Source organism: Dasypus novemcinctus, chromosome 19 (genome assembly GCF_030445035.2).
Source record: "Dasypus novemcinctus isolate mDasNov1 chromosome 19, mDasNov1.1.hap2, whole genome shotgun sequence".
In the NCBI taxonomy this organism is placed as follows: Eukaryota; Metazoa; Chordata; class Mammalia; order Cingulata; family Dasypodidae; genus Dasypus; species Dasypus novemcinctus.
In genome coordinates, this window is record NC_080691.1 from 40423492 (window position 1) to 40438362 (window position 14871).

Genomic DNA, 14871 nt, shown 5'->3' on the forward strand with positions numbered 1-14871 from the left:
TCATTAGGCGGCTCCAGGAACTGATCCTGGGAATTTCCGGAGTGGGAGAGAGGTGATTACTCTCTTGTGCCACATCAACTCCCTGTACTTTATGTTTTCTTATTTTCTCTCCACTGTGTCTCTTGTTGCATCATCTTGCTACACTAGCTCTATCGGCCAGCACTCCTGCGCGGGGTGACATTCCCGCGTGGGCTGACACACTGTGGGCCAGCTTGCCCTCATCAGGAGGCCCTGGGCATCAAACCCTGGACCTGCATGGTAGGCGGGAGCCCAATTGGTTGAGGCACATCTGTTTCTCCTGGCTTCTTCATAACACACTAGGGGAAGATGAACCTTTGAAATTTTTTATTTTATTACACAATGGATTTGTGGGGAAAAAAATTTCATTTTATATAAAAAAATTCAAATGACATAGAACTATGTAAAATAACTGAAAGACTTTCTTCACCTTGCACCTCATCCCACTGTTAGGAGCTTGGGCTCTATCTCTTTATTAAGGTCTTTAAAAAATTCACTTACCTACACATACTTCTATGTAAATGCACATCTAATTTTTAAAATAACGTAAATGGGATCACGCATCGGTGCACTTCTGCTACTTGTTTATTTCTCATTTGACAATATGTCCTGGGCATTTCCTCATTCTCTGGGAATTATTTAATCATGCGATTATTTGTTTAACACGTACTTATTGTGGGCTCACCATGTGCCACGCACTCTACTTAACAAAACAGACACCGAAAAATAGATTTTTAAATTTGATTGGGTAAAACGGCATTTTCTAAGACGGCATGCCAGGCTGATGATTGTTTTCTATACCCAGGAGACACCCGCGGTGACCCTCGAACAGTAAAAAGGGGACTCCAGCACCAGGCGGCCATCTGGGAAGGGCACGAGACGCCTTTCACGCAAAACCAGGGTCTGAGGGCTGCAGAACCCGGGCGCGGAACGCAGAGCGCAGGTCCTACGGGGTGGAGCCGAGCTGCGCGCGACCCTCGGCGCGCTCAGGGAGGCCAGGGCGGGGGCTGCCTCTCTGGGCCCGGCTCCCGCGGGCTCTATGACACCGCGCTGGCTCGCGGGACGGGGAGGAGTCGGCTGAAGGGGAGGAGACCACTCGGCGCTGTGCTTCTCGCGGGGAACTTAGCTCGTGAGCCTCTCGCGATAATTGGGCGGTGCCGCGCCTGCGTCCTGCTGTGGCGCCCCGTGAAGAGGGTGGTCAGTCTGTCGGCGTGTATGAGGGTAGAGTGGAGGCCAGTAAACCCCCACCCACTCGTGACTCGCCATCATGAGCAGTACCTTGGCCAAGATTGCGGAGATCGAAGCCGAGGTAATGGGCCCAGCTGGTTTCATACCGCGTCTCTTCTTTGGCGGCGTCGCTCCTGCTCTCCCTTCAGTCGCGTCAGGACCCGGCCCCTTCCTCAGGTCGGGCCTCGGTCCCCCGATTTACCTCTGCCCGCCCCCTGACTTCCCTCAGCCCGTCCCTCCGTCCCAGGGCACCCCTTATCCCTGCCTCCCCTTCCCCGACTCTCTTAGTTCTTGTCCGCATTCTGCACCCCTGCAACTTGGGTCCTTGATGGGTTCTCCTTCCTAGTTTTCGCTTCCTGTCCTAACCAGTATTGTTTCTCCCAGCTTTTTCTTCCTTCTGATTGACTCTGCCCTCTCCTCCAGTCCAGACTAAGTCACTTGCTTCAGGGTCTTTTTTCGGCATTCCTTAGCCTCCCATCACTACCCTGATGACTCCTTTCTCCAGAGTATCGCTCCCAGGACTGGGATCTGGAAATAATTAGACCAGCTGTGAGGTAGCAGTTGATTCCTCCTGGATTATTGTGGGGTTATATTGCATGAGGTACTCAGAGCTCTATTTTAATTCTGAAAGCACCTTTAGATTACACAAATGTTACTAACCAAGGTCTATAGTTTATGTTATAGTTTACACTTTTGCACCGCACAATTTTCTAGGTTTTGACAGAATGTGTAATGGCTGTATCTGTCACTGCTGTGTTATCAGAGCTCTTTAAAGTAAGGAAAGTGGTGACCCTGTAGAGTGCTTCTGAGGTTCAAGTAGTGGAGAAGGACTCAGTAGATGGGTTTTAGTATAATATGAGGACGCTAATTGGAATGACCTTTTTTGGGCCCTGGTTGTTCAGTCTGTAATGAGGGGATGGTATGGATGATGGAAAGAATGGATTTCTACTGTCTTTAAGTCTGAATAAAATGGGCTTACTGACATTAGTAGGGCCTAAAATGAAATACTCTCAAAGCTGGAGGAGCATTCATTCTGTTTTTTTTTGTCCTGTGGGAACTGCTTCTGATACACAGTTATGATTTCTCTCTTAATAGATGGCTCGGACTCAAAAGAACAAGGCCACAGCACACCACCTAGGGTTGCTTAAGGCTCGCCTTGCTAAGCTTCGCCGAGAACTCATTACTCCAAAAGGTGGTGGTGGTGGTGGGCCAGGAGAAGGTTTGTGCTTTTCTTTTCTTTTTGGTATGATTTCTATCAAAATAATACAGGCGTGTATTTTTTTAAAAATCAAAGTAGATTTTTATTTTCTAAGCTCATATTCAATTTTTTTTATAGACCCCTCCCCCAGATAACCAGATAAGTTCAGATTCTTAAATTGTGTCCCCCCGGCTTTATAGTTTCAAAGGAAAATCAGTATTGTCTAAGTGAACCATGATTCTATTATTTTACATTGGGTACTGATCCGAAATAGGTTTAACTTGCTTACATAAATATGTAAATATGCACCATGGAATAAGATTAAAAAAATAAGGAAATTGATGCAAAGGAAGAGCGAAAGTAAGAAGAATAAGTTGAAGTAAGAAAGGTAAGGTTAAGACCAAAAGGACTACCATAAAGTCTGTACACTTGCTAAGAAAGGGCCACAAATTTGGCTCTGAACTTGTTACAAGTACTTTTAAAAAAGAAAGTTCAATCAGTTCTACAGTTCTCAGGGTTTGTAAGACAAAAAAGAAAGATACCTACCTTTTAGGTCAACTATTATATAATATTTGGATCTTAAAAATTATGGGTACTAGAAAGGTATGTCACAGTTTTAAGTGGAAGATGAATAAAGTTTTTAAAAATATATTTTAAATTTTATTAAAAAAAATACTTAGATTACATAAAATGTTACATAAAAAAATATGAGGTATTACCATATGCCCCTTCTCCCCACACCTCCCACTTTCCCCCACATAACAATTTTCATTAGTGTGGTACATTCATTACAATTGATGAGTACATTTTGGAGCATTGCCACTCAGCATGGATTATAGTTTACGTTGTAGTTTACACTCTCCCACTCAATTCTTTAGTTTATGCAGGCAGTATATATAATGGCCTCTGTCGTTGCATTGTCATTCACGACAATTCCAAGTCCCAAAAATGTCCCAATATTACACCTTTTTCCCCCTCCCTGACTTCAGCACCTCCAGGGGCCACTATCTCCACATCAATGATATAATTCCTTCTCTTTCTAGAATCACAGTAAGTCTACAGTAGAATACCAGTAAGTCCACTCGAGTCTATATTTTATTCCGCATTCCTGAGGATTCTGGGATGGTGGTGCCCACTCCACCTCTAATTGAGAGGGGACTTCGATCCCATATGGCTGATGGATGGGACTCTCTTGCTCGTGGTTGTAGACTCTTGGTTCCTTGGTGTGTTGGTTGTCCAGCCTCACCTCCTTGTTAGTTGTCCTGGGTGAGTCCGGTGAACTGGAGAGTAGGTGTTGCAACTCTGCAGAGGCTCAGGGCCCAACTGGCACATGGGCAGCTCGGAGATTCAAGTCTCTTGGATGTATACCTACCAACTTCAGCACCAACTATAGGTTCAAATAAAAGGGACAACATTGGTCTTACCCAGGTCTGCTACCAGGGAATTGAAGATGGTCAACCGCCACACCGGGGAATCAAGAGCTCCTACAGCTGCAACCAGAGGAATTGCATCCATCATCCCATGTGGAATCTAAGCCCCATCTTGATCTGGAGGTGGAGAGGACATCACCATCCTAGGATCCACAGAATGGAAGAATAAAATATGGACTAGAGTAGACTGACTGATATTCTACTATAAAACTATTGTGATGAGTAATAGAAGAAATTTTAGCATCAAGGTGGAGAAAGTGGCCACAGTAGTTGCTGAGGGCAGGGAGAGGGAAGAAGAGATGTGATGTGGGGACATTTTTGGGATTTTGAGTTGTCCTAAATGATATGGCAGGGTCAGATGCTGGACTTCATATATCCTGCCGTAACCTACTGAATGTACTGGGGGAGAGTGCAAACTACAGGGTAAACTATTATCTATGTAGTGCAGCAGTGCCCTAAAATGTGTTCACCTAGTGCAGTGAGTATGCCACAATGATGGGGAAGGTTGTTGGTGTGGGAGGAGTGGGTGTGGGGGGTGAGGGGTATGGGGGAACCTTTTATATATACATACATATATATGTATATATACTTTTTTTTAAGATTTATTTCTAATTTGTTTTCTCTCCACTTCCCCCTTCCCCCCCCAGTTGTCTGCTCTCTGTGTCCATTTGTTGTGTGTTCTTCTGTGATCGCTTCTGTCCTTATTAGTGGCACTGGGAATCTGTGTTGCTTTTTGTTGTGTCATCTTGTTGTGTCAGCTCTCCCTGTGTGTGGTGCCATTCTAGGGCAGGCTGCACTCTTTTGCGCTGGGCAGCTCTCCTTATGGGGCGCACTCCTTGTGTGTGGGGCTCCCCTATGCAGGGGACACTCCTGTGTGGGGGACACCCCTGCGTTGCTTGGCACTCCTTGCGCGCATCAGCACTGCGTGTGGGCCAGCTCCACACAGGTCAAGGAGGCCCGGGGTTTGAACCACAGACCTCCCATGTGGCAGGCGGACACCCTATCCACTGGGCCAAGTCTGCTTCCCTTATATTTTTTAATGTAACTTTTTTTATATGATGTATGTATCTTCAAAAAAATACATAATTTACAAAAATGATGTGGGGGGTGGGGAGTGGGTTATATGGGAAAAAAATAAAGAAAAAAAAAAAGATTTGGAAACGGACTTGGCCCAGTGGTTAGGGCGTCTGTCTACCACATGGGAGGTATGCGGTTCAAACTCCGGGCCTCCTTGACTGGTGTGGAGCCACGCGCAGTGCTGATGTGCGCAAGAAGTGCCCTGCCACGCAGGGGTGTCCCCTGTGTAGGGGAGCCCCATGCCCCGTAAGGAGAGCCGCCCAGTGTGAAAGAAAATGCAGCCTGCCCAAGAATAGTGCCATGCACACAGAGAGCTGATACAACAAGATGACGCAACAAGAAGAAACACAGATTCCTGTGCCGCTGACAACAGAAGTGGACAAAGAAGAAGACGCAGCAAATAGCACAGAGAACAGACAACCCGGGGTGGGGGGAGGGGAGAGAAATAAATAAATAAATAAATCTTGAAAGAAAAAAAAAGATAAAACATGTAAGAAGGTCAATTCGTGGAGGCCCCTAGATCCTTAGGCTAAATAAATATGCTGTATTGTATGTTAAAAAAAAAACCAACAAGCAAAACAAAAGTGACAGAACAGCCATGTGTAGAGAAGTCACATCTGAGTCCAACTCTGTCACACTTGGTAGCATAAACTCCAAAAAAACCACATTGAATGTTGTAAATTGCTACTTCGGGCATTTTGTGTGCCTAAGTTTTATTTTAAAGGTACACTGTAAAAAGTTTGATAAATAAGGCCTAGAGAAATTGGCAGCCAAATTGTGAAAGAATTACAGTAGCATCAGTGCTTATAGGTATAACTTTGCCTCTCATTTTGCTTTTTATTGATGTTTTAGGTTTTGATGTGGCCAAGACAGGTGATGCTCGAATTGGGTTTGTGGGTTTTCCATCTGTGGGGAAGTCAACACTGCTCAGTAACTTGGCAGGAGTGTATTCTGAGGTGGCAGCCTATGAATTTACTACTCTAACCACTGTGCCAGGTGTGATCAGATACAAAGGTGCCAAGATCCAGGTAAGTCAGACATACAACCCAGGGAAGGAGAGAAAACAATAAGCCCCTCTTGGGATCTCAATGTATGCCAGGACTGATCTTTGATCTGCTAGACCTTTCCTGTCTGGCAGGGAAAATATAGCAGTATGTAAACATAATACAGTGGGAGTGGGCATGTGCCTATAAAAGCATAGAGAAAGAAGAGACTAATTTTTCCCAGGGGAGGGGAGAGGAAAGTCTTTTGAGACAGTCAAATAAGGAAGGCTTCATATAGAAAGTGACACTGGAGGTAGGCCTTGAAATTTGATTAGAATTTCACCAGGCAGAGAAGGAAGAGGAAAGGGCATTTCAGGTTGTAGTAGTTTCATGTGGGCTTAGGTGTGGGGCAGGAAGTGTGGTGGGAGCTGAATCTCAAAAGGTGGGTTGGGGATGAATTATGAAGGGCCTTGTATGCCTGTTAAGGAAGTTGGATTTAATCTTGTATATAGCTAGGAAACAAACATTTTAAGAGGTAATGAGATGATCAGACCCTTTTTAGAAAGTAATTCTTGTCTATAAGATCTCATGATGTTGGTCCCCAGAGAAGTTCTTAAATGGCAGAATTAGATTTTGAAGGAAGGTGAATATAAAATGTAATGGAACATCGTCTCATTAGCTGCATTCCTAAGAAGGCAGGGGTCTGAATTCCATGACATTTGAAACTAGACTCGAGATTGTCACACTTTTTTGGTTCACAGTACTCTAATTGTTTCAGTAATTATTTCATGACTTTCTTAGTATCTCAGTAATTTTTTATGGTAGCCCCTTGGCCAAAAGAAATACCTAATAGTTTCATTTATAAGATATTTAGGTCCAAAAAACTTAATAAGTATTTATGTCCTTACAGCCGCAATTTTTAACTAATGGGATATGTGTACCTGTTGGCTACTGCACAGCTTTTCGAAACTTGGAATCAGGTCTCACACTACCACATTCTTTTCCTTTTCCGTACTGATTTTCATATGATTCTTACTTTTACCGTATCAATCAGTGAAAAATCCAACTTTACAAATATTTGGATGTAATTTAAAGGAAAGTAATGTAGTATAGCAGTATCTAATGTTGAGATTGCACATTTCCTGAAACTAGTTGTTTACTTGGTGCCTGACAGATACCGCATATTGCTGTTTCTCTTTGAAACTTATAGGCACCCATGTAAGTTCACTGTGGTGCTCCAGTGTGCTTTGGCACACTGTTTAGGAACCATGGGTTTAGACATTTCTTTTTTCCCTTGCTGGAACTGCACAATGAATTGGAAAGTATATTCATGCTTTGTTTATTACAGAATTCAAAGTAGGAAGGGGTCACCCTCTTGGTATTTTCAGTGGTCTGTTTTCTTGTTGGTTAGGTGCTTATCCAGAGACTGTTTTGGGATATGTCCCTTTCTGGGATCCCATTTCCAAATATATTTAACTGGAATGAGGAAGCTTGGGCATATTTGGATCACAGCTTGGTTCTAGCAGCTTTCCAGAGTCTTGTTGGTGTTACAGTTTTGTCAGCTTAGAGAATAGCTGTTTTTTTGATGGGATCCTCTTGATACCCCTTCTCCAGGCTTAATAGTAAAAAGTTGCTTAATGCTTCCCTTTCTTTTTTACAGAAAACCTTCATTCACTTTGGTCTTTTCTGACCGTGTAGGTTTTTGTCTTTCTTTTTTTGCCTTATGGTCTGTCCCCTCTGCCTCTCTTTTTCTTCCTCTTCCGAATTTCTCCAGAAATCAAGTTAAGTAAGCATTTTGTCTTCTTTAGGAGGCACTGGGAACCTCTGCACCCTGCTTTGTTGTATCTCTTATTATGTTTTTTCCTCCTGTGTCTCTTGTTGTTTGTGTCAGCTTGCTGTGCCTGTCTGTTTCGCTAGCTCACTGTCTTTGGGAGGCACTGGGATCCAAACTAGCAAACTCCCATGTGGTAGGTGGGAGCCCAGTTACCTGAGCCACATCTGCTTCTCTAGAATTACTTAATAAGAATTATTAAGAGGGAGATTTTTGCTTTGTGTAAGGAAGGTCTTTGAAACAGTAAAAGTGCCTAAAAATGGAATGGTACCCCTTAATGTATATTCTTGTGCCTGGAAGTGTTCAAGTAGTGGCTAAACCACTCCTTATCAGGGACGGTATAAAGATCATTCATGTTTCACATAAGCAGAGACTGGCCTGCAGATTGGTACATAGGGTTTTGAAAAATTTGAATTTGCATACTTCAGTCAGGGATGGCTGTAGGAGTCCCCAGAAATTTTTCTGTACTATACATGATTTGTACCTTTAAATTAGCTGCTTTAGACAAGTTTCTGAATTTGAGGTAGTTTGATTTCCAATTCTTAAAATCCTACAACTCTATGATTTTAAAAAATACTTTTTCCTTTTCTTGCCCCTTAGTTGGTTGTGCTGCCTATTTTTATTGTGAACATTTAGTTGCCACATTTAAATAGTTCAACCTAAGTTTTAAAACATTTCCTTCAAGAAAAGTTAAATTTAAGTTGTTTTTACTTTCGTGCAGGCCTCAATAAACCCTCCCCTCTACCATGTTGTGCTGTCAGAGTTGCTCTTTATCCCTTGGTATAATAGTCTCTATTTTATTTTATTTTTTAAAAAGATTTATTTATTTATTTCTCTCCCCTCTCCCCCCCCCAGTTGTCTGCTCTCTGTCCATTCGTTGTGTGTTCTTCTGTGACCGCTTCCATATCAGCGGCACTGGGAATCTGTGTCTCTTTGTTGCGTCATCTTGTGCCAGCTCTCCGTGTGTGTGGCGCCATTCTAGGGCAGGCTGCACTTTTCTTTCGTGCTGGGCGGCTCTCCTTACGGGGCGCACTCCTTGTGCGTGGGGCTCCCCTACGTGGGGGACACCCATGTGTGGCACGGCACTCCTTGCACATATCAGCCCTGCCCGTGGGCCAGCTCCACATGGGTCAAGGAGGCCCGGGGTTTTGAACTACGGACCTCCCGTGTGATAGGCGGACACCCTGTCCATTGGGCCAAGTCCGCTTCCAATAGTCTCTATTTTATTTTATTTTTAAATGTTTATTTATTTATTTATTTCTCTCCTCTTCCCTCCTACCCCAGTTGTCTGTTCTCTGTGTCTATTTGCTGCATCTTCTTTGTCTGCTTCTGTTGTTGTCAGTGGCACGGGAATCTGTCTTTCTTTTTGCTGCGTCATCTTGTGTCATTTCTCTGTGTGGGCGGCGCCATTCTCAGGCAGGCTGTACTTTTTTTCGCTCTAGGCGGCTCTCCTTATGGGGCGCACTCCTTGGGCGTGGGGCTCCCCTACACGGGGACACCCCTGCGTGGCAGGGCACCCCTTGCGCGCATCAGCACTGCACATGGGCCATCTCCACATGCGTCAAGGAGGCCTGGGGTTTGAACTGCAGATCTCCCATGTGGTAGACGGATGCACTAACCACTGGGCCAAGTCCACTGCCTATAGTCTCTATTTTAGATGGTTGTTTATTTGACTTTTAAAGTTGTATTCCAGATTTAAGAATTTTAGATTATCCAGATGGATTTTCCTTTTGAGTTCTTGATAACATCATTTAGATTCAGTATGTAATAGAGCCTTTTGCTGATGTCATACTTTAAAAAATTTGTTTTAGCAGAAAGATTTTTATTGAGTAGTAGAGGTAACTTTACAGGAATATGAGGAAGGCTAAAGAAACAAACTAGAGTTAATTCTATTGTTATTTTTTATTTTTTAAAGTTTTAGAGTTAATTCTAGAAACAACTGGTGATGAACTTTTTGTTTTGTAAAATATCTTTATTGAGATATAATTCATATACAATATACTGCACATGTTTAAAGCGTACAATTTGATAAGCATGGACGTATGTATACACCGGTGAAACCATCACCATAATCAAGGTCATGAACATATACCTCACATATTCCTCATGTTCTATCCCTCTTGTTCCTCTCTGCCTCCCCCAAACAATCACTGATTTGCTTTTTTTTAAAGATTTATTTTATTTTTACTCTATTTTTTTCAATTTATTTCCCCCCCACTCCCAGTTGGTTCTCTTATCTGTCTGCTCATTGTTTGCTTGCTTTTTCCAGGAGGTACTGGGAACTGAACCTGGGACCTCCCACACAGGAGGTGAATGTCTAACAGACCCAGATTTACACAGGGGCCATGCTAATCTTCTCTCTGTTGTTCCATTTTTAGTACATGTGCTGTTGAAGCAAGCCACATGTACTCCCTGTGGGCTGTGGCATCTGCTGGCTTGTATTGTAGCACCTGCTCATTCAGGTGTCTGCTAGTTGTTGTGAGATGTGGTGTCTAGCTCTTGTTGTGGTGGGTGCTGGCATCTGCTTGTTTTCTTTAGGAGGCACCAGGACCTGAACCAGGACCTCCCACGTGGTAGGTAGGTGCCCAACTGGTTGAGCCACATCTGCTTCCCACTGATCTGTTTTCTGTCACTATAGATTACTTTGCATTTCTAAGAGTTTTAAGACTATGTATAATACATAAATGTCTTCTTTTTTTTTTGGCTACTTCTTTCCTTATTGAGATTCATGATGATAAACTTAATTTCCTTGTGTAGCCCTTTTCTCCCATTTTGTATTAACTAATTTTAGACCTGTAGAAAAATTGCAAAAATAGTACAAAGAGTTCTCTTATATCCCTCACCTTGCTTTCTCTGTTGTCTTCCATAACCATAGAATAATTATCAGGGATAGGAATTAATGTTAGTGTAGTAATATTCACTAAACTACAGGCCTTATTTTAATTTTTTCCAATTTTTCCCATAGTGTTTATTTTCTATTCCAGGACTCTATCCAGAATGATTCCATATTGCATTTAGTTGTTATTTCTCCTAAGTCTCCTGCTGTCTGTAAAGTTCTTCAATCTTGTCTTTCATAAGCTGACACTTTTGAAGAATGTTAATCAGTTACTTTGTAGAATGTTCCTTAATTTGGGTCTGTCTATGCTTGCTTCAGCAGCACATGTACTAAAAATGGAACAATAGAGAGAAGATTAGCATGGCCCCTGTGTAAATTTGGGTCTGTCTGGTGTCTGTCTGATGTTTACCCTTGATTAGACTGAATTGTTATACATATTTGACAAGATGATGTTTTGCATATTTGGCAGAGATGATGTGTTCTTCCCGATGCATCATATCATATCACAGGGTTTGTGATGTTGATATATTTTATTACTGGTAATGTTGGCCTTGATCATTTGGGTAAGGTGGTGTCTTCCGGGTTTTTCCATTGTAAAGTTATTTTTCTTTTTGTAGTTAATAAATATCATGGGGGGATATTTATGCATAGATTATGCAAATTCTATTTCTCCTTAAACTTTTGCCCACTTTTTAGCTTCCATTTATGGATCTTGTCTGCAACAATTAATTACTGTGGGTCTTGTCTAATTTGCTCTTTCCTACTATATTTATTAATTGAAATTCTACTCTAAGGAAGAGCTGTCCCTTCTCCCTCATTTATTTATTTATTCAACAATTTTTATTAGTGTGGACTCATGGATATTTATTTTATGCATTATGGTCCAGTACACCATTATTTTATTCCTCAGATTATTCTAGCTTTGGCCATTTGGAAGTCCTTTGGATTGGCTCTTGTGTTCTTTCCATAAGTGCCTTCATTTTTGAGCACTTTTTTTTTTTTTAAACTTTCTGGCACCATAAGTTGTTTCATGCTAATGTATTTTTCCGTTCTTCAGTTGTGAAATCAATCACTTCACTTTTTCATCACCCCAAACAGAAACTCTGTACCCATTAAGCAGTACTCCCCAATTCCCTGTTTCTTACCAGCCCCTGGTAATTTGTAAATGTACTTTCTGTCCCTTATGTCTTTATTTATTCTAGGAATTTCATATAAGTGAAATCATGTACTATTTGTCCTTTTATGTCTGGCTTATTCCACTCAACATGATGTCTGATATATATTGTAGCATATATCAGAACTTCATTTCTTTTTTTATGGCTTAATAATATTCCATTGTGTAGATATCCCACATTTTGTTTATCCATCATCTGTGAATGGACACTTGGATTGCTTTCACCTTCTGGCTATTGTGAATAATGTTCTTCTGAACATTGGTCTACAAATATCTGAGTCTCTGTTTTTAATTTCCTTTTGTATATACCTAAGATTTTCCCTTGGGTATATATGAATTGCCAGGTATATGGTAATGCTTATAACTTTTTTTTTTTTTTAACTTATTTCAACTTCAAAAAATAAAATAACAGACAAAAGGCAGCTTAACAAATTATGGAAGCATTACTTTGAAAAATCCTGTCCAGGTACCTTTACTTAATCCTAAAAATAAACTTAGTTGTTTCTCTGGTGTTCAGAAAGAGGAATAAATGAGAACAGATTGGTTAAATGACATGACTAAGGTCTTTTTGTTAATGAAGAAAATGAAAAAAAAGATTGATCATATTCACATAAAACTAAATCCCATATTTTTTTGACCTTTAGCATTGGTATAGTACCTTCTTTGCCTTTGCTGCAAAAGTATTACAATATTACTGTTAACTATAGTCTATAAGTTACATTACTTGTATTTTCCTCATGTATCACCATATTCTTAACACCCTGTAATACAGAACAGTCTTGTATTTATATTATTAATCACAATCCTCATCTACCACTGAAATCACTAAGTTATACAGTCCCTAGATTATCTGTCTTTTAGTTAACATTAATCTCTTTAGACTACCCCTTTTGACCACAGTCACATCTGTAAATCAGCACTTGTTAGTTATGTTACCAATAACTCTATTCATTTCCACATATTTACAGTTAACCTTATTAAACATTTTACATTCATTCAGCATCAGCTCCCCCTTCTCACCCCACATTCTGTTTCCTATTAACCTATACTCTGTAAGTTTACTCATAGTATTTAGCTCATATCAATGAGATCATACAGTATTTGTACTTTTGGCTCTGGCTTATTTCACTTAACATAATATATTCAAGGTATCATCCATGTTGTCATATGCATCCCAGGTTCATTTCCTCTTACAGCTGAAAAATATTCCATTGTATGTATATACTGTATTTTGTTTATCCATTAATCATTTGATGGGCACTTAGTTTGTTTCCATCTGTTAACAATTGTGAATAATGCCGCTATGAACATTGGTATGCAAATATCGTTTTGCATCCTTGCTTTCAGTTCTTCTGATTAAATTCCTAGTAATGGGGTTATTGGATCACAGGGCAGTTCTAGCTTCCTGAGAAAATGCCAAACAGTCTTCCGCAGAAGCAGCACCATTTCACATTCCCACCAACAGCGAAGGAGTGTTCCTATTTTTCCACATCTTCTCCAGCACTTGTAGTTTTCTCTTTTTTAATTAATGGTCATTCTGTAAGGTATGAAGTGATATATCATTGTAGTTTCTTCGCTTTTCTTTTCATTGTAGTTTTTTTTTTTAAGATTTATTCCCCCCCCCTTCTCCTGCCCTACTGTTTTTCCTGTCTGTGTTGTTTTCTCTTCGCATTTTCTATCCTCTAGGATTCACTGGGATACAATCCTGCAGACCTCTTATGTGGAGAGAGATTCCCTGTCAATTGCTCCACCTCCTGGTTTCTGCTGTGCTTCACCTTGACTCTCCCCTTGGCTTTTTTTTTTTTTTAAGATTTATTTTATTTAGTTCTCCGCCACCCCATCCCACCCCGGTTGTCTGCTGTCTGTGTCCATTCGCTGTGTGTTGTTTTGCTTCCGCTTGCATTACCCTGCTGCATGGGGAGCTGTGTCTCTTTTTTGTTGTTGCGTCATCTTGCTGCATCAGCTCTCCGTGTATGTGGCGCCACTCCTGGGCAGGCTGCGCTTTTTTTTTTTTCACATGGGGCAGGCTGTCCTTGAGGGGTACGTTCCTTGTGCATGGGGCACCCTTACTCGGGTGTGCCCCTGTGTGGCACGGCACTCCTTGCGCACATCAGCACTGTGCATGGGCCAGCTCACCACACCGGTCAGGAGACCCTGGGGATCGAACCCTGGATCCTCCATGTGGTAGGTAGATGCTGTATTTGTTGAGCCATGTCCGCTTCCCCCCTTGTCTCTCTTGATGCATCATCATCTCGCTGTGTCACTCACTTGCATGGGCACTGGCTCACCACATGGGCACTCGCACAGGCACTGGCTCATCATGTGGGCATGCTCTCTCTTCTTCTTTTTCACAAGGAGGCCCCAGGGATCGAACCCAGGTCCTCCCGTATAGTAGCTGGAAGCTCTATCACTTGAGCCTCATTGTAGTTTTGATCTGCATTTGCCTAATAGCTTGTGATGTTGATTATCTTTTCATATGCTCTTGGCCATTCGTATTTTCTCTTTGGAATAATGTCTGTTCAAGACTTTGGCCCTTTTTTTTTTTTTTGCCCATTTTTTGAAATAACGTTGTTTGTCTTTTTATTATGGAATTGTGTGATCTCTTTAAATAACATGGAAATCAAACCCTTATCAGGTAGGTGGTTTCCAAAAATTTTCTCCCATTGAATAGGCTGCCTTTTCACCTTAACAAAGTCATTTGAAACAGAAACGTGTGTAATGTTGAGGAAGTCCCATTGATCTACTTTTTCTGTCATTGCTTGTACTTTGGGTATAAGGTTTAAAAAAAACACCACCTACCACAAGATCTTGAAGTTCTTTGCCTACATTTTCTTCTAGGAGTTTTATGGTTCTACCGTTTATATTTAGATCCTTGATCCATTTTGAGTTAATTTTTGCATAAAGTGTGGGATAGGGTTCTTTATTTTGGATGTGGATATCCAATTCTCCTAGCACCATTTGTTGAAAAGACTGTTCTGACCCAGCTGGGTGGGTTTGACAACCTTGTCAGAAATCACTTGATGATGTATATAAGGATCTATTTCTGAACTTTCAATTTGTTTCCATTGGTCAATCTATTTATTTTATGCCAGTGCCA

The 14871-nt window shown here is 41.4% G+C and overlaps 1 protein-coding gene and 2 pseudogenes across 1 annotated transcript in view; 2 read left to right on the forward strand and 1 right to left on the reverse strand.

Moving 5' to 3' along the window:
* Window positions 1–1158: 1158 nt before the first annotated feature.
* The window catches only part of DRG1 (developmentally regulated GTP binding protein 1), a 50923-nt gene continuing 37210 nt past the window's right edge, over window positions 1159–14871 (forward strand). Inside the window, exons 1-3 of the mRNA XM_004449767.5 lie at window positions 1159–1327; window positions 2341–2464; window positions 5803–5978. Of these exons, the coding sequence (XP_004449824.1) occupies window positions 1286–1327; window positions 2341–2464; window positions 5803–5978 (342 nt within the window). The 5' untranslated portion in view covers window positions 1159–1285. The remainder of the gene's footprint in view (window positions 1328–2340; window positions 2465–5802; window positions 5979–14871) is intronic.
* On the reverse strand, window positions 10065–10162 carry LOC111761168 (U6 spliceosomal RNA; annotated as a pseudogene).
* On the forward strand, window positions 10910–11007 carry LOC111761165 (U6 spliceosomal RNA; annotated as a pseudogene).